Here is a 19,829-nt window from a genome sequence, read left to right as displayed (position 1 = left end):
ATACCAGTATATGTAGGTGTTTTTATAGCTTTCCTTCCAGTTCTATAGCAAGACCTGAAATTTAGTTTCCAAAAATGAATCTGTCCTCCTCTTCAGAGAAGCTTAAGTTTGAAATCCAGAAATAGCCTAATTGTATGCCTTGATATTAGAATGTCCTTTCTTTCCACTTATGTCTGTTTATTGTGATCAAATCTCAACTCTGGATTGAAATGCAGACACACCTCCATGTTTCCCACTGTAAGATATATCTTTTTGTTCCTCCCACACCAGAGTCATCAGAAATCGGACCTTCCCTTGCCGTTCACACGTCTGTCCCATTTGGAGTTGCACACTTGGAACACAGCATTGAGGATGTGCAGAAGTTAATCTTCCAGCAGCTGGAAGTGATTTTGCCAGGTTTGCCTCAACCAGTTGCTACCAAATGCCAGAAATGGAGATATTCACAGGTAATCAGAAACCACATGGTAAGAGCACAACAATTTTCCTAATACGTCATCAGAACTGATTTTATCAACAGTTTTTCTCATTCTTTACCACTCTGTAGTAAAGAAATTAACAATGCGACCTTTGGAGCAGATATGTGTCTGCAGATATCTGTAAGTGTAAAATTCTGCAGGTTTTGTATTATCCTGTTATTCCTCACTAAGAGATGCTTGCAGGTTTTCCCAACATCCTAGCATCTCAAGACTTACACACCCTGACTATCTAGGCTTTCCTATGCTGGCAAGACAGCTTATATTTCAAAATGCAGCTGTTTCTCTGGGGTTTTCAAAATCAGTACTGTGGTTATATAGAAACCATTATAACCTCCCAAAATTTTGCAGTATGTCACATTAACCTTGTAAGTGTATTTTGCTACCACAATTTTCATTTTTATTAAGTTCCCACTTGGGTTTTCACTGCTGCCAGCAGAGGTCTTTGGGCATGAAAGATGAATACCTGCACAGATCAGCTAGTTGAGCTGTTTTTCAGGGTTAGATCAACTATTTTTCAGGGTTAGATCACTCTACTCATTCAAACTGAAAGCTCTCTACATGAAGTAAATGTTGACTTTTCTGGAAATCTCTCCATATTCCAACAGAAATTTGTGAGTCATCATAGAAGTCCTTTGATCTATAAACTCAGTTTTGAAGTCATTCAGGGACAATGAAGCAAAGGATAGGAGAAAGAAACAGTGACAATTTTTATGGCATTTTCCCCAAAGATTTCCTAACACATTGATTAACTGATTGATCGGCACTATTGGTTATCCAAGCTGTTATGTCTTTAGGAAAAGTGATGCTGTGAGAACTCACTGCAGTTTTGTATGTTTTAAAGCGCTTTCCAAAATCAGAGGAAATGGTAAATTTACTTCCTGAAACATTGCAGCAGGTCTCTGTGTTTACCCCATATCTTCTCAAGTTAAATTATACATTGAACCTTTGGGGAAAATATTTACTTAAACACGTCATGGTCACTTAGAACACTTTAGTTTTTCCTTTTAAAAGCATTGAAAAATCTCAATAGCAAATGTTTTTAAATAATATTTAACTCAATTTTAGGTTGGCTTGAAAAAGAGGACTGGGAAATAATCTTGTTGATATAACTTGAAGCTAGGTCTATTACACAGCAAGTCATTTGCAATTTATAAATATTCCTTTAAAGTAAACAATAGTTGAGTTTTCTCTTGCAAGGAAACTTATAAACTCAAAATAACCCATTAATAAACTGAAAAGATGGATTAAAATCTAGTTGTTTTTAAAAATTTAATGTGTTGATAAAAATTGATTTGACCTAACCACAAAATGGTCTCTTCAAAGTTGTGCAATAGCACAAAAATTTAATAAAAAAATCATTGAACACAAAGTACATCCAAAGCCCTGTGTTGATTTTTTGTTACAATTTAAATGTTCTTCCTTGAAATTTTCTCACTACATTTATAGTTCTATACTCCTGAAATCTACATTAACTGCAAAGTCTGAAAGGGAATAAGTTGTCATGCAAACTTAGAAGTTTGCATTCTCCAAAGTTCCTTTAGTATCCTTCTACATTAACATAACATTGTCATTTATGGCAGAAATCTTTCTTACATTGTGAGACAGATAGATTAGATAGCTAGATAGCTGGATGGATGGATAGATAGATAGATAGATAGATAGATAGATAGATAGATAGATAGATAGATAGATCGATCTATAGACGGACAGATAACCTCTCACATTGCTTTAGAGAAAGAAATAGTTAATCACAGGTCCAGAAATTCAGTAGGATTAACTGTAATAGTTTTCAGTTATTATTCCTAAAAGAACATTTCTCCAGTGCTTTTAATTATTTTTAATTAAAATATATATTTATTGAAATATATATATTTTACATCATTGTTCATTTTTGTATAATATTTGATTTTTTCTCACAGGTATTAATCCCTATAAAATTCCCACCACCAAGTCACCCATGAACTGCCACCATAGACTCTTGTGCTTTTCCCTCCCCTGTTTTTTTTTTTTTTTTTTTAGATACTATTGTTTTTTTTTTTTTTTAAAGATTTTTTTTTTTTTTTAATAGAGGCATGTTTTTCTTTATTTGTTTGCTTGTTTGTTTTTGTTTTGTTTATACATGCACTGGGTACAGTCAGAGGCGTGGGAGGGTGAGAGAATTCACCAGAGCCAGAGCGGGGAGCAGAGCAGGCAGAAGGACCGAAGTACACTGCTGAGGGGAGCAGCGGGCGGCAGGAGAGGTCTGCGCACCATGTGGGACCCTCCTCTGGTGGCCGAGGAGCAGCCGGGGATTGAACCGGCGCCGCAGAGGCCGCGGGCAGCTTCGCAACCCAGCGCTCTACCGCTGCGCCACCGGGGTCCCTCCCCTGTTTTGATCTCTCCCCTGCTGTATGTCTCCAATTTATAGTTTGCCTGCTAGTTTTGTCTCTCTCTGTTTTTTTTTTCCTTTCTCTACCCCTTGTTTGGTCTCCCTATATACCTCCTATAAGTGAAATCATCTGATATTTTTCTTTTTCCTTCTGACTTATTTCACTGACCATAATCCCTTCCAGCTCTCTCCATGTTGCTGCAAATAGCATGAGTTCATCTTTTTTGATTGTTGAGTAGTATCCCATTGTGTATATATACCACATCTTCTTGATACACTCATCCATTTTTGGACATTTAGGTGGTATTTTCACACCTTAGCTATTGTAAATAGTGCTGTGGTGTATCCTTTGGGTAGATTCCTATCTCCAGTGCTCTTAAAAGATCCACCTTAACCTTTGCAACCAACCAATTTTTAAATTTCCCTCATTTGAATAGAGATACAGTCTCCTTGCAGGGCAAATCCCACCTGTATTTGCTTCTAGTCTGGTTCCCACAGTCTGTTTCCTTTTTTTTTTTTTTCATCCTTCACTCAAATTTCTCCTATTTTTCTCACTCTTCCCCCTTTTTTCCCTTCTTTCTTTCTCTGGCAAACAACTAATAAAACCCTACATCCGGGCCTCCCCGGTGGCGCAGCGGTTGAGCGCTGGGTTGCGAAACTGCGCGCGGCCTCTGCGGCGCCGGTTCGATCCCCGGCTGCTCCCCGGCCACCAGAGGAGGGTCCCACATGGCGTGCAGACCTCTCCTGCCGCCCGCTGCTCCCCTCAGCAGTGTACTTCGGTCCTTCTGCCTGCTCTGCTCCCCGCTCTGGCTCTGGTGAATTCTCTCACCCTCCCGCGCTTCTGACTGTACCCAGTGCATGTATAAACAAAACAAACAAACAAACCAGCAAACAAATAAATAAAGCATGCCTCTATAAAAAAAAAAAAAAAAAAAAAACCCTACATCCTTATTTCATAAAATCTTTGACAGGCCACAGAACTGGTGTTCCCCATCATAGATCCCTCAGACTTGACTCTTCATTATCATTCATTTTATTTCTCTTACATGGCATGCTGGCACCCAATGACCCTAAAAGGTAGGAAGAAGGAAAAAAAGGAAGGAAGACAGCAATGATAAGCACTATCAAAAGCAGCCTTTGGGGGTTGCTAGTTTTAACCCACTAAAGTAATGAGGACTATGAAGACTCAAAGACCCAAAATGAAGTTCCTAAGGTCTCATGGCTGGAAATGACAAAACCACTCAACCTGCTTCTCAAGTCCTTACCTTTTTTCACTCACCTTCTGTTTCCTATGGCAACTGAAACAAATCACCACATGTTTGGTAGCTCAACACAGCACAAATTGATTATCTTACAGTTCCAGGGGCCACATGTTCAATATGGGTCTCACTGGGCTAAAATCAAACTGTTGGAGGAAAATCCATTTTCTTCCTTAATGCATCCAGAAGCTGTCCACATTCCTTGACTTGACACCCCATTCTCCATGTTCAATATCAGCAACGATGGTGAAGTCCTTCTCATATCTGGCTTTGAACTTTTCTCTTGCCTCACTGTAAGGATTCTTGTGATTTTAAAGGGCCCACTTGGATAATCCAACATTATCTTCCCATCTCAGACACAACTTATGAGCAATAGTAATTCTATTTGCAGCTTTAATTTTCCCTTGATGTGTCTAATTTAGCATTTACAGGTTCTGGGGATTAAGATGTGACTATCTTTTCTGCCTACCATACCCTTCTTTCCCCCAGAATTCCTTGGTAGATTCCTTTATGAGACATTATCTCCCAGTCCCCCCATAACGCCTCTGAGAAGAACATCACCCTTTAAGGCTCAAGCCACTTGAAGGAAGTGACACTGTCTGGGAAAAGCTGGGAGTAATTTGCATGGGGATAGTTTCTTGTTTTCCTGATGTTGCTCTGCCTTGTCCAGTGCAGTCTCTAATTCATATATCCACAATAGCAGAAGAGGGTGAGAGATGTTTGCCCATTTATTCTTTTCATTATTGATTTATTTGATAAGCATTCAACAGTTGCCTAAGACATACCTAGGACTCGGCTCATGGAACCCTGAAGACTAATACTTGCTGAAGACTTTCTCCTAATAAACTAGGAATGAATTTTTTTCTTGAGAAAGATAATGGTGGGCCTCCCTGGTGGCTCAACGGGTTAAGACACAGCACTATGAAGCTATCCGCAGCCACTGAAGCATGAGTTCAACCCCCGGCCAGGGAGGTGACCCACATGGCGCAGCAGACCTCTCCTGTCTCCCCTGCTGCTCCCCTCATCAGTGTATTACAGTCAATCTGCCTGTTCTGCTCCCTACTCTGTCTCTGGTGAATCCTCTCACTCCCTGCACCTCTGGCTGGCACCCCGGCTTTTATATGCATAAATAAATAAATCTTTAAAAAAAAAGGAAAGTTAATCATGCATGCTTATGAGTGCTCCTCTTAAAGAAGGAGAGAGAGATGAAGAAAGAAGGCATGTTTGACAGACTTAGGAGTTGCTTCTGTGCCTCTCATTTTGGGTTTGAATAAAACATCTGAGTAGGTGGTTCAAACAAACTTAACAAAGCAATGACAGATTTGTTGTGGTTCTCAGTTCCTCCCTTTTGCAGCTCTTCACCCTCCATAATTTAAATGTTTATTCAGTTAATATAACTTGATGCCTAGGATGTGATGCATTGAATGAAAGATTCTGTGGAAAGTATGATATATTTATTCTTTCATCAGAAGAGCAATAATTGGAATTGCCTTTACATGTTCCTTGACAGTTGACATTTAATCATCTTGCTAACCCTGAACCTCTCCCCACTACTATTTATTGTCCTTTCCTTTGTTTCAGGGTCTATCACGATGCCTCTCTCAAACTTGTAAACTTGATTTATTTGGAAGTGTGACTCTGATTTTCCCCATCTTTCTATCGTTCTTGAAAATGTCAGTGCCCCTGTCTACCACTTTATTTAGCATAATCATGGGTTATTTTTTAAAAATCACAACACATATTTTCAAATATCACCATCAGGAGGGGAATTTAGGGACAAAAGAAAAAGGAAAGGAAGGTGATGAATGAATACACTGGCATCTTTGCCAAAATAAATGATTTTGGGCTAACCTATTAAGCCCATGCAGTAGAATGAGATATCAGTTATCTATTATGTTATACTTCTGGCCTTTTGCCCTGAGACTGTGCCTGCTCCCTCCCCAGTGGCAGTCCTTTCATATTTCTTAAAGAAAAGGATCATGAACTCTATGAATATGAGCTATGAATATGAGCTATGAATATGAGCAGTCTCATTATTTCAAAATATACATGTGCATATAAACACAAAAACTGTATACAGTTATGAGGATTTGTAAGCAACCTACAGTCGTCCATGGATCCAGTGTTAAAAATACCTGCTGTAACTGTTATACCACTTATAACTAATACCCCAAGAACCCCTCATGGCCCAGGCTTATGCAGAAATCATAGAAACACAATACAGCAACCAAAAAGAACTTGAATCTCTTCTTTACTTCATCTTATATAGAACTTTAAAGGCTATCCAAAATTCATTATCTTCACTGGTACCTTTCACATCTCCTCAATCCCTATATATCCCATTTCTGGAAGGTCCCTCAGATCTTCTTTTTTGCACCCTTAACTCTTAATTTCCCACAAAGTTTTTCCTGACAATAAACTGCATGGCCTTATATTTTTTTCCCTGTTTTCAGCCTCCCATACAAGTTCTTCTCTTCTGATTCAATACTTCCCCACCCCTTCTTAGATAAGTAAATCCTTGCCAATTTCAATGCAAATTCTCCATTTGTTTTCCTCCTTTTTTCCAAATTGATTGCTTCAGTTATATAGGTATATTGCCCAGGAGTTAAAGAAGTAATAAAAGAGCAAAGAACAAATTTTCAACAGTTTAAAGGCAGAGTTTTCCTGAGAAATTTGTGTTCTATTGAGGGTAGGAAGTACGCACACAGAAAAGCCTAAAACCACCTGTGTACTTACATTATTGCTCATGAGGTTGATTAACAGTGGGTAGCTGTCTAATTTCAGCATTGGGTATAATATGGTGATTAGTATCTTCATTTTTTTCTTTCTCTTTCATATGCATTTTCTATTGTATCAGTGTCATTTTATTCTTTCTTATGGGGATATAATTGCAATATTGGTTTCAACTATCCCGCATGATGATTTGATATTTGTTTATATTATTTTATTTTTTAAAGATTTATTTATTTATGCATACAAGAAGGCTGGGGTGCAGGACAGAGGTGTGGGGGGTGAGAGGATTCTCCAGAGACAGAATAGGGAACAGAACAGGCAGATTGACTGAAATACACTGCTGAGAGGAGAAGCAGGAGAGTCAGGAGAGGTCTGCTGCATCATGTGGGTCACCTTCCTGGCTGGGGATTGAACTCATGCTGCAGTGGCTGCAGATAGCTTCATAGTGCTATCTTAACCCTTGCACCACCAGGGAGGCCCCTCGATATTTGTTTATATTGCAAATGATTAACACAATAAGTCTTGTTAACATCAATTCTAATATACAGTTTAAAAAAGTTTTTTCTACTTAAATGAGGGACCAGGAAAATGAATAACTATAAGAAAGTGAAAATCAAAATCAACAAAAAACTATGAACCAGAGACACTTTTAGGGGGGCGGGGGTGGGAGGGGAGGGATTGGGGTCAGAATGGGGGGGCTGCAATTGTATGGGGAATATAACAATAAAATTTATAAAAAAAAAAAAAGTTTTTTCTTATAATGAGAATTTTACAATCTGCTTTTTTAGCAATACTGTATTATTAGCTATAGCCACCATGTTGTACATTACATCCCCAGTATTTTTTTGATTTATAATTGAAAGTTTGTACTCACCACTCCCCATTTCTACCTCCAGCAACCGGCAATCTGTTCTCTGCATCTATGAGTTTGGTATGTCTCATTTTGTTGTTTAGATTCCACATATAAGTGAGAATATATAGTATTTGTCATCCTCTGTCTAACCTATTTCACTTACCATAATGCCCTCAAGATCAATCCATGTTGTCACAAATGGCAAGATTTTCTTTTTATGACTAAATAGTATTCCATTATGCATATATTTACCAGAAATACTTTATCCATTCATCTCTTAATGGACACTTATGCTGTTTTTATATCTTGACTATTATAAGTAATGTTTCATTGAACATGGGGGTGCATATCTATTTGAATTAGTGTTTTCATTTTCTTACTTTTTTCCTAAGAAAAATTTATCTATGCATACAAAAACTAGGGTGTAGGCCAGAGGTGTGGAGGTATGAGAGGACTCACCAAAGACAGAGTGGGGAGCAGAACAGACAGATTGACTGAAATACACTGCTCAGGGGAGCAGTGGGTGAGACAGGAGAGGTCTCCTGCACTATGTGGGTCACCTCTGTGGCTGGGGATCAAGGTCAGGCCATGGCAGTGATAGCACTTGAGCCTAACCTCTGAGCCACCAGCGGGCGGTCCCAGTGTTTTCCTTTTCTTTGGATAAATTCCAAAACTGGAATTACTGTAATATATGGTAGTTCTATTGTTAATTTTTTGAGAAATCTCCATACTGTTATCCAAAAAAACAGAATAAATGCATGGATTTACATTCCCACCGACAGTGTACAAGGGTTTCCTTTTCTCCACATCCTCGCCAACAATTATTTTTCTCTTTCTCATAATAACCATTCTAACAGGTTTGAGGTTATATACCATTGTAATATTGATTTTGTTTTTCTCTGATTACTAGTAATGTTGAGTATCTTTTCATGTGCCTGTTGGCCATATATGTTTTCCCTGGAGAAAAAAATGGAGATCCTTTATCATTTTTTTTATAAGGTTAGTTTTTCTAGTTTCTTTTTTGCTCTTAAGTTATATGAGTTCATTATTATGTTGGATATTAACCTTTTCTTGGGTACATGACTTGATGACATGTTCTCCCACACAGTAGGTGGCCTTTCATCTTATGGATGGTTTTCTTTGATATACAGAGGTTCTTTAATTTGATGTAATCCCATTTGTTTATTTCTCATTTTCTTCTTTTAGGTAGGTTACAACTGGAAATTATCACTGATTGTATGAATATACCAATAGTTCTGAATTGTTATAAATCTGAAATATTGCTCCCTTCAGAGTAGTTACTTGATAAGCTACACCCTATTTCAACAAGTAGAACGCCTCTTTCAGAGCTCAATGTGTTCTCCAGCATAACATTAGTTGGAGCAGCCCTTTGAGTTTTGAGCTTGAATTTCATGTTTTAGAAACAACTAAAGTCATTTGGACTTAAACCTTTTAAATAAAATGAATACTCAATCTTTACAATTTTGTTAAATGTTCGAATAGACATAACTAAAGAAACATAGCTGTTTGTATTTATTTTTTTAATGAAACTGGTAAATTGATTCTCAACCCAGTTTTAAAGCTGATACTCCTAAAGACATTGACTAGCACATCATGTAAACATATTGTCTACTAGGATAAATTCTTACAAAAGCAAAAATTAATTGTGCTTATCAGTGAAATACATTTGGCGTGTTATTTTGTAGTTTATTTCCTCAACATAATCACTCTATCTTGGCTATCCAGCCACTGGTACAATGACTTTTCTCCCATATTTGTGCTTTATAATTCCTGATTTTTAATAATGTGGTATGATTATGACCTGTAACTTTGGAGTCAGAAACTTGGTTCAAACTTGGTTCCCTGTGTGCCTCTGAGCAAGTTAGACAACAACTCTACAGCTCCAGGCCCCTATCTTTAAATGGTAACAATTGGGCCTACCTCAAAGGCCTATGGTAAGCATGAAATGAAAGAACACAGTAGAAAACATTTACTACAGACACTAATACAAAGCAAGTTCTTAATATTACTAAACAGTAGTAGCAAGAGGAGAAAGGAAGATGTTGGGGTAAAGGTCCTCTGATAGCTATTTCTTTTTTTTTTAATAAATTTTATTTTTATATTCCCTATACAATTGCAACCCCCTTATTTTGACCACAACCCCTCGGAGGGTTGTGGAGCCCACACCCCATAGAATGTCTCTAGTTCATAGTTGTTTGTTGATTTTGATTTTCACTTTCTTATAGTTATTCATTTTCCTGGTCCCTTATTTAAGTTTTCTAGATTCCTGCTATGAGTGAGACCATCCGGTATTTTTCTTTTTCTTTCTGGCTTATTTCGCTGAGCATGATCCCTTCCAGCGCCATCCATGTTGCTGCAAATTGCATGTGTTTATCTTTTTTGAATGCTGAGTAATATTTCATGGTATATATGTACCACATATTATTGATCCAGTCATTGTTTCCAAAGCTTAGCTATTGTAAATAGTGCTGCTATAAACATAGGGGTGCAAGTGCTCTTTGGAATTGATGTTTCTGTGTCCTTTGGGTAAATACCTAGGAGTGGAATTGCTGGATCATATGGAAGCTCTATGTTTAGTAGGTCCAGAAATCTCCACACAGCTCTCCATAGTGGTTGGACCAGTTTGCACTCCCACCAACAGTGCAGGAGAGTTCCTTTTTCTCCACAACCTCACCAACATTTGTTGTTGCTAGTTTTTTTAATATGTGCCATTCTCACTGGTGTAAGATGGTATCTGATGGTAGTTTTGATTTTCATTTCCCTGATTACAAGTGATGTTGAACATTTTTCATATGCCTGTTAGCCATTTGCATTTCCTCTTCAGAGAAGTTTCTTTTTAGCTCTTCTGCCCATTTTTTGACAGGATTATTTTCTTTGTTGTTGAGTCTCATCATCTTGATAGCTATTTCTTAATAGCTTAACTCTGTGTTCCATTTCTTTCCATGATTATATCTCTTCATATCTACATATTTCCCCACTTTTTCTTTTTTTCTTATACGCTCTCTTCTCTTCTCTCTCTGTTTCACATATGCAAAGAGCTCTAGATAGGTAAGTCTCAGGAGGACTGATCCAATGCCAGGGGCTATGACACTGTCATTCTGATGGTTGAATCACATCAGAACAAAGTGAGATAGAGGTGGTGGATGCCCACAGACACAAGGAACTCTAATCAGTTTGGTTTTCTTTTCAACTTACAGTTTTTCCAGCAAATTGTTATTCATTCCTAAACTAACTTGCACATTTTCCAGTATTTGGTCATTTAAGACATTTATGCCATGAGTCAATATTTCCTGTCTTGAAATTGTGACCACAAGCGCACTCTAGCCTTTGTACTTTGGAGAGCCTAAACAGACTTTTTGGGATTGGCAGACTACGTCATAACCTAGTTTATCAACAGCAGGTGTCAACCTTCAGCACTCCATAGTATCATCTCCCACCTCTCTATCACTGGCACATAACTAACTAGTTGTTTCAACTTAGTATGAGTTAGCCACATATGTGTGATATCATCAGCTGAGCAATATTCATCATTGAATTAGGGATGTATGGTCACAGTGTAATCAAATTTTTCTATGGGTACATATTTCCCCTTTTCATAAAATTCCATGTTATGTAAACTATGAAATGTTTCAACACTTGAGTTTAATTAAAATCATTTTTCTCAAGTATCATGGGACTTATCCTGCCATGCAGGCAGCATCACACTTTTCCAATAGAACTAATTATTTTAAACACCATTCCATTAGCAAAAACTGTTATGTCACCTGGGCAAATGCTTCATACATTCATCTGCATCCAGTATTACTACTTAAAACTGGATGATGAATGTTTTTATATGGCTGTGGACATGCTAAGAAAATAAAGGCCCTATTCCATAAAGGGTAAGTACATTTGTCCTATTTAGAACAGACATAAGTATTATACTATAAAACTAACCCCTAAGACTTGGTTATCAAAAGCTATTTATACCACCATTAAAATTTAATGTATTAATTTCTAATAATAATAGTACATATTAATAACATGCATTCCTTTTTTTAATTAGCACACATTTATTGAGCCTGTGCTATATGCCAGACATCATACAGTGTTCTGAAGACCCAAAGACTGCTCCCTTCTTCAAGAAGTTTCCCCTATAATCAGCAAGAAAATCATGATAATAAAAAGCATATAATTATGATATCACACATACTGCTGAAAGAAAGGTATGCATAATATACTATAGGTTACAGAGGAAATTTGAGGAGGAAATACTAAGAATCAGTTTCCGAAAAGGAGATGTCACTTGAGCGAAATCATCCAAGGTAGAGTTGGAGAGGCCAAGAGAGTGATGTTGGAATAATGTTCCAACAACACATCCCTTTGCATGAGGCACGAGAGTGGAAGGTGCATTTAAGAAATGGCCAGCAGTTCAGTTTGGTGGCAATGAAATGTGCCGCTGAAATTCGGGGCTATGAAGCTGGACAGGTAAGTTGAATCCAGGGCTCTGAGAGCCTTATTTATTATGCCAGCATATCTAGAAATTATCTTCTAGGTCAGTTTAGTAGACTGTGGTGTTGTGAGTGTCTTCTGGCTGAGGCCTTGCCATCACCACAATCAGAAGTGTCTGAAGTAAAGGCCCTACTGCCCTGTTTTAACCCTGTTCTTTCTTTTCACCTTGGTCTTTGATGACATCTGGTATAGTATTTCTGTAAACCATGACAGTCACATTAGCTTTTTATTAACTCTCTTTCTCTCTCTCTCTCTCTCTCTCTCTCTATATATATATATATATATATATATATATATATGTATTCATTCTCTCCCTCAAAAAAAGGTGATTTTTTTAAATTCTCTACTCTATATGTCACTGGACTTTCTATGTAGTCTGTAACTTGCTTCTTCCTCTAACCACCCTGGGAATTTATTTTCCTTCCTTTTTGTATAGGTAAGAATGTTGAGAATTATAGAATGCGGTAACCCACGTGAGGTTCTTCCTCTAGGAAGTGACAAAACTGGAATTCAAACACAGGTCTATTTAAAAACTAAATAGCTCTTAGCTACATACCTCACTCTACTGCCAGTAATTGTTTGAGTTCTGGCTTTCCCCCAATTATGACACATTCTTATACATCTTTCTTTTGCTGCTGTCAGCTAAAAAATAATAATAGTTAACATTTAGACTATGATTTTAAAAAGCACTTTTATACTTATTTTCACTTGATCCTCACAATTCTGACAGATGAGGAAATAAATATTTCTGTCTTTGCCTTAAATGAGGAAACAGGTTCATGTTGAATGTTTTACCTAAAGTGACACAACTGGTAAGTAGCAAATAGAAATTGGAATGCATCACTTTAGATTTAAAAGTCCTTGTTTCATATCATATAAAAAAGTTAATGAAGAATAGGTCATAGACCTAAATAGAAAATACTAAACTATAGAACTTCTGAGTGAAAACTTAGTATAAAATCTTTATAATCTTAGATTTGGCAAATATTTCTTAGATAACACATAAAAAGCACAAATCATAAATTGATAAATTGGGTTGATCAAAGTTAAAAACAATGTCTTTAAAAGACACTTAAGAAAATGAAAAGATAACTCAAAAATTTTACACAAATTACTTGTCTGATGAGGGTCTGCTATCCAGAATACATAAATCACTAGTATAACTCCATAGCAAAAAACAATCCAATCCAATCCAAAACACAATCCAACTTAAAAAATGAGCAAAGAATTCTAAGAGACATTTCTTTAAAGAAGAGATACAAATAATTAATAAATACATGAAAAGATGTACAATTATTAGTCAGTAGGGAAATGCGAATTAAAACCATAAGAAGAGATACCATTCCACACCCATTAGGCTGATAAAGATGTGAAGAAATTGGAATGCCAAACCTTGCACAAACTTCAAATGGTTTGACCATTGTGGAAAACAGTTTGATGAATCTTCAATAAATTAAACATAGATTTATAGTAAAACCAAGCTATTCTGCTCCTAGGTATATACACAAAAGAGCTGCAAATGTGCCCAAATGAAACTATGTCCACAAATGTTCATAGCAGCACTCTTTACAGTAGACATCTGGAAACAACCCAAATGGCCATCAGTTGATGAAAGGATAAACACGTCATGGTATATTCCTAAGATGGAATATCATTTAGCCATAAAAAGGAATGGGATACTGATATGTGCTCCAACATGGATGAACTTTGTAAACATTGTGCTAAATGAAGGAAACCAGGCACAAAGACCATATTTCAAATGATTCCATTTATATGCAAAAAGGGAAATGTATAGAATCAGAAAGCAGATAAATGTTTGCCAATGGCTATTATCAGCATAAAATTTTATATTATGTATATTTCACCACACACTAAAAAGAATAGGTATACATAGCAAGCAAGAACACACACACAAATATTGAACATCATTGCTTTTTAGGGTGTACAAATTAAATTTACAATGAGTGGCTCAAGTAAAAAACTCTGAAAATACCAAATTGTGGCAAGCACGTGAAGAAACTACAGTGCTCACATTACTATGGAAAAGCAAAATGACACAGGCCCTTCAGAAAAGTTTCACATTTTCTTACAAAGTTAAATATACCATTACCATATGACCCAGCAACCCTACTCTTAGGGATTTACCCAAAAAAAATGAAGGCATACATTTACATAAAAACTTTTATCCAAATATCCATAGCAACTTCAGTAATTACCAAAACCTGGAAATAATCCAAATATTCATTATTTGATAAATGGACAAACTGTGCATCCATAAATGAAAAACTATACAATAATAAAATAGAGCAAACTAATATTAACAATAACAGGAGTAGTCTCAGAAGCATTATCTAAATGAAAGAAGCCAATCTCAAAGGCTATAGATTGTATTATTCAGGTTGTATGACTTTCTGGAATAGACAGAACTAAGGACAGACAAGCGATTAGTGTTTGCCAGTAGCTGTGATTGGGGAAAGGCGAGTATCTTACAAAGGGGCACAAAGGAATTGTGTGTGGGAGGTTATGGAAGTGGTACACGACCATAACATTGCCAAAGCTTAAAAATCACTGGCTATAAAAAGGTTAATTTATTGTATTTAAATCATATCTCAACCTGACTCTTAAAATCACTTGTCTTTTCAAAAAAATTTATTGAAGTAACACTCGTTTATGATATCTTATAGGTTTCAGGTATACATCTTTATAAGTCAGCATCTGTATATATACTACATTATGCTCTCCACTGAAGTCTAGTTTCATCCTTCATCATATTCTGTACCTCTTTCTTACCCTTCTGGTAACCACTAATTTGGTCTTATATTGAAAATTTTATATTTGTTTTATAATAGTTCATTTGTTTTATTTCTTTATTGTCACATTGAGTAAAATTATGAGGCATTTATCTTTCTGCTGCTAATTTATTTGCTTAGCATAATTTCCTCAAGTTCCATCCCTGTTGTTACAAATGGCAGTCTTTCATTTTTAATAGCTGAGTAGTATTCCACCTTGTGTGTGAAAAGACAACTCTTTTCATGTGTGTGTAAGTGCATATATGTGTATGTATGTGTATATATATATATACATATATAAATATATACCACATCTTTATCCAGTCAACTGGATGTTGTATCCAACTCTTGGCTATTGTGAATAATTGTGAATAATGCTGCAATGAACATGGGGGTACTTAAATATCCAAAATTAGTGTAAAATTTCTTTTTTTAATATTCCCCATTAAAGAGCATAAGCATTGATTCTTTTACACTTGTAAAAATAGATTGTTTCTAGACCAGAAGATCAAAATGACTGTTTTCTTTTTTTTCCATAATGGCACAATCCAAATAAAAAGCTGCTGGGTTCATTCAACAGCAATGAGAAAAGAAAAGAAATGATTTCTCCTTCTGGGATGTCAGAAAGAAGAAAAGAAAAGAAATGGGAAAAGGATGAGGAAGGATTGAATTAGTGGGAAATTAAGCAACTAAGAACTTAAATGGGGGGAAAGTAGTGATTAGGCTTAGTTGAGTAGGAAAGATGATTTTATGTTTATCTTGCTTCTCATGATCAAAAGCATGCTTGGCCATCTGCCTCCTAGGAGCCCAAGCAGTTGGATCCTTTGAGAAATTGTGGTACCACATCTATATGTAAATGTAAGTGAAAAGATTCCAGTGTGTTAAGTCATCTTCTGACCTAGAATTGGTTTCTGTATCCTTCCACCTTACACTGTGCTCAGCAATTACTAGTAAAACAGAAAATTCAAAGACTTAATGAATGAATATACTAAAACTTGCTGAAGGGCAGAACAATTTTCTATTAAATTAAAAACTCTAAAGGGCAATATAATAAGAGTATTATTTTGTCTATTATTTCTACAGCTGTACTGGAGAAAACAGTATCTCATTCTTTATTGTGTGCTTATTCTGAACAAGTCCTCATCAAAATAGACTGCTCTGTTTTCGGAACCTTAAAAAAAAATAGATCTAAACAGATTGAATGTAGACTTCAGTAATTGAGTGTACAATTTCAGCAAAGTATGTCCTTTGCAGCTCAAGCCCAGTAAATATTCTACATGGATCATATAATTGATTTGTGGCGCATTCTGCCTGCATCTACCCAATGGTTTATTAAAATAGAATAGACAAATACCAATAAAGTGAAAAGCTCCACTGAGAATTGACCAAACCACACCACTTTCCTCATACCTAGGGTATTCCAACCAATAGCAATTTTATAGCAGCTTTCCGTATTACCAGATAGAGAGCTCTGTCACCCAGGATCTCACAATATAAGCAAACTGTTCCCTCAAGCATAACAAAGAAATGGGTTTATGAAATCACCATTAAATATAATAGAACCCTAGAGAGACTAGAACAGAGGCACAGTGAGATGACAAACATGACACATAAGAACCAATTAAAAATGTACCATCTCTGCAGGAAAACATGCATGTGTTGGTAAAGCTCTTTATAAATATTAAGTACTGTAACACAAGAAAGTAAGACTGAGCGCCTCAAACATCAGTAGTCCAAAGAAGTACAATTTTCTTTAAGGAAATATGGTCCTCCTTAGTGGCCTAGAGGTTAAGTCTCAGAGCTATCACTGCTACAGCCTGAGTTCAGTGCCTGGCCAGGGAGCTAGCAGACCTCTCTTGTCTCGCCCATGCCCTCCTCAGGAGTGTATTTCAATGTCTCTGCCTGTTCTGCTCCCCACACTGTCTCTGATGAATCCTCTCACCTCTGGCACCTCTGGCCTACACTCCAATTCTTCTACGCAGAAATTTTTAAAAAGTAAATAAAAAAGAAAATATCTTTAAAAAATTTGTCAAGGAAATATACCTAAAATAGATTAAATGGTATGATCAGCACCCTCCATTTATTATAATTATTCCTGTTCTGATTATCATTTATCTTCAATACTGTGTATTATCAAGAAATATTCCTTATCATCGCTTTTCTAAATAATATAGCAAATACATTCCGTGTATATAATTCCTGTGCCACAAAAATGTAAGCATAAGGAGTCAACTATTCTAAGAATTTTAAAAAGATATAGACATAAATTGACTGTGTCACCCAGAAAAAATTGGTTTCTTTTCTCTCTGACACCTACAGCTTTCAAGAATGTATTTACCATCTCTCAGGGAAAAAATTATTTAAAAGATTTATTTACACTGTGTCTGTGTAGGTTCACTGCAGCATAGCTATAAACCATAGAAATAGCATGGATGAAGTCACTGTGGTCTCCATCTTTTAAAATTAAAGGTAAATATGTGTATCATCATATACACACATAAGTATTCACATAGACACATTCATCTAGTTATAAAGTATACACTTTCAAGGTATAATATTCTCTATAGTAGCAATTTATGAAATGATGGTGAATTATTTGGGTAAGAAACCATTCTCATTTCCTGTTTGAAATTCTGGCTGACTCAGCTACTCCTGGTGTCTTTGCCTGGTGTCTACAAATGAGCCAGACACAGAGAACTAGCTGCCTAGAGTGGGAACATACGTGTCAGAGCAAGGGTTACAGGGAGTAGAACAGTGGTCCCCTGGACAGTGTAACTACTCAAAAATTGGATTAGAATGGTAGCTTATTGTGTTGATAAAGTAGGAGATTAATAACACGGTAATTTATTATTTTTTTTTAGATTTATTTATTCATGCATACAAGAACTGGGGTATAGGCCAGATGCGAGGGAGGGTGAGAGGATTCACCAGAGACAAAGCAGGGAACAGAATAGGCAGCCTGACTGAAATACACTGCTGAAGGGAGCGGTGGGCGAAAACAGGAGAGGTCTGCTGTGCCATGTGGGATTCTCGCTTATTGGCCTGGATTGAACCCACGCTGCAGAGGCTGCAGACAGCTTCACAGCACAGTGCTCAACCACCTGTGCTACCAGGGGAGGCCCTAGAGACATACTGCAGGGGAGGAGGAGGGAGAGGGATCAGAGGGAGGGAGGGAGGAGCACAGGGAACTGAGGTGATGGTGCACGGGTTAATTTGTGAAGGAAACTCTATGGGGACTATACCTGAGAGGGTGGGGGGACGCAAATATTGTTTAAAAATGAATGGTGATGTAAAAATTTAAAAAATTAATATTAAAAATAAAATAAACATACAACAGTCCAAAAAAAAAAAGGAAAAGAGAGACTAAGAAACCAGAGAATGTTATTTTCATGGAGGAAAAAAAAAAAATCATTTCATATTTAAAAACCCTTTGTGGGCCTCCCTGGTAGTACAAGGGGTTAAGATGCAACCTATGAAGCTATCCACAGCCACTGCAGCACAAGTTCGATCCCCAGCCAGGGAGCTACCCATATGCTGCAGCAGATCTCTCCTGACTCGCCTGCTGCTCCCCTCAGCAGTGTATTTCAGTCAATCTGCCTGTTCTGTTCCCTACTCTGTCTCAGGTGAATCCTCTCACCCCGTCACAACTCTGGCCTGTACCCCAGCTCTTGTATGAATAAATAAATAAAATCTTAAAAAAAAAATTTGAACACTGGGATTTAAAATTTTCAAAATTTTAAATAACTTTTTGTTGACCAACATACATACATTCTTTGAACAAACATTTATTCAAAATCAATCATGTGAAATGGAGTAATTAAGATGCTGGGAATACAAAAATGAATGAGACACATCCCCCATAACTTATTTCTGTGGACTCAAAAGGCTTTTAAACATCAAATATCTCTTAGCAAATTGCAGTTTGGTGAGTTAAATATAGCAGAATGAGCAACGTTTTATTGCATTTTCACCAAACTCTAAAGGGAGTGATAAAAGTAATAGAAAGGCGTAGAGACATTATATTTTTAATTTGGCTAGTAGAAAACATTTTGAACTGTTAAGAAAAAGATCTGTATTCAGCTTTCATTTCTCAGATCTTCTTTTCCCATATCATGGGATTTGCCTTAGGGGTTGATAGTGTATTTTTCATTACTAGTGCAAGCCTGAAGGCCCACATTTTTTTAGAGCACCCAGATTGGTTCTTTATCCACAAATATGTAAGCAGACATTTTTATTGATAAGTGTTGATCTCTCCTTAAGGTATTTACATTTCTCCCTGTTTTGTGAACAGGCATGTAATAGATGCTATAATCAATACCTTAGGAATGTGGTAACCATGGGAAAACATATACAGAGAAACAATTCAAACCATATTTTACCTCTAGACAACTGGAGTTTGAAGGTTGGCATGTATTTCACATTTGATTAATTCTTTTTTCTCCAATCTATATTTTTCCCCAAACATTGTATGGTTACTGCTTGAATATTTTGCCACAAGTTAACAAAGAAAGAATGTGTTGTTTAGATTCATAATTAAATTTAGGTTCATATCTGTAAGAGGTGGTGTGTGTTTCTGGAAAATAAGTTTTACACAAGATTGTATTCCATTTAAAAGAATTACTAATCCACTCACCAAGCACAAACTAAGGCTGTCCATTGTTGCCTGTGATTATTGATGGTTTTTCAAAGCCACCTCCACCTATATGGAATACCTTCCCCAGAGGCTCTCCCACATTAAGTTCTTTGCTGTGGTTCCAAGTGTCTTTGTTTCAGTAAAATCTCTCTAAATACTTTGGGAAGCAATATAATACTGTTGTCTTTTTATTCTGCCATTGGAAT

The 19,829-nt window shown here is 36.6% G+C and overlaps 1 protein-coding gene across 1 annotated transcript in view; it reads left to right on the top strand.

Moving 5' to 3' along the window:
* The window catches only part of RNLS (renalase, FAD dependent amine oxidase), a gene marked incomplete at both ends in the record, with an annotated part of 277,708 nt that overhangs the window by 250,410 nt on the left and 7,469 nt on the right, over window positions 1-19,829 (top strand). The window contains one exon of the mRNA XM_084246200.1: window positions 271-446. Within this exon, the coding sequence (XP_084102326.1) occupies window positions 271-446 (176 nt within the window). The remainder of the gene's footprint in view (window positions 1-270; window positions 447-19,829) is intronic.

Source organism: Talpa europaea (genome assembly GCF_964194135.1).
Source record: "Talpa europaea genome assembly, chromosome: 10".
Taxonomy (NCBI): Eukaryota; Metazoa; Chordata; class Mammalia; order Eulipotyphla; family Talpidae; genus Talpa; species Talpa europaea.
This window is presented reverse-complemented; position numbering and strand designations above follow the sequence as displayed.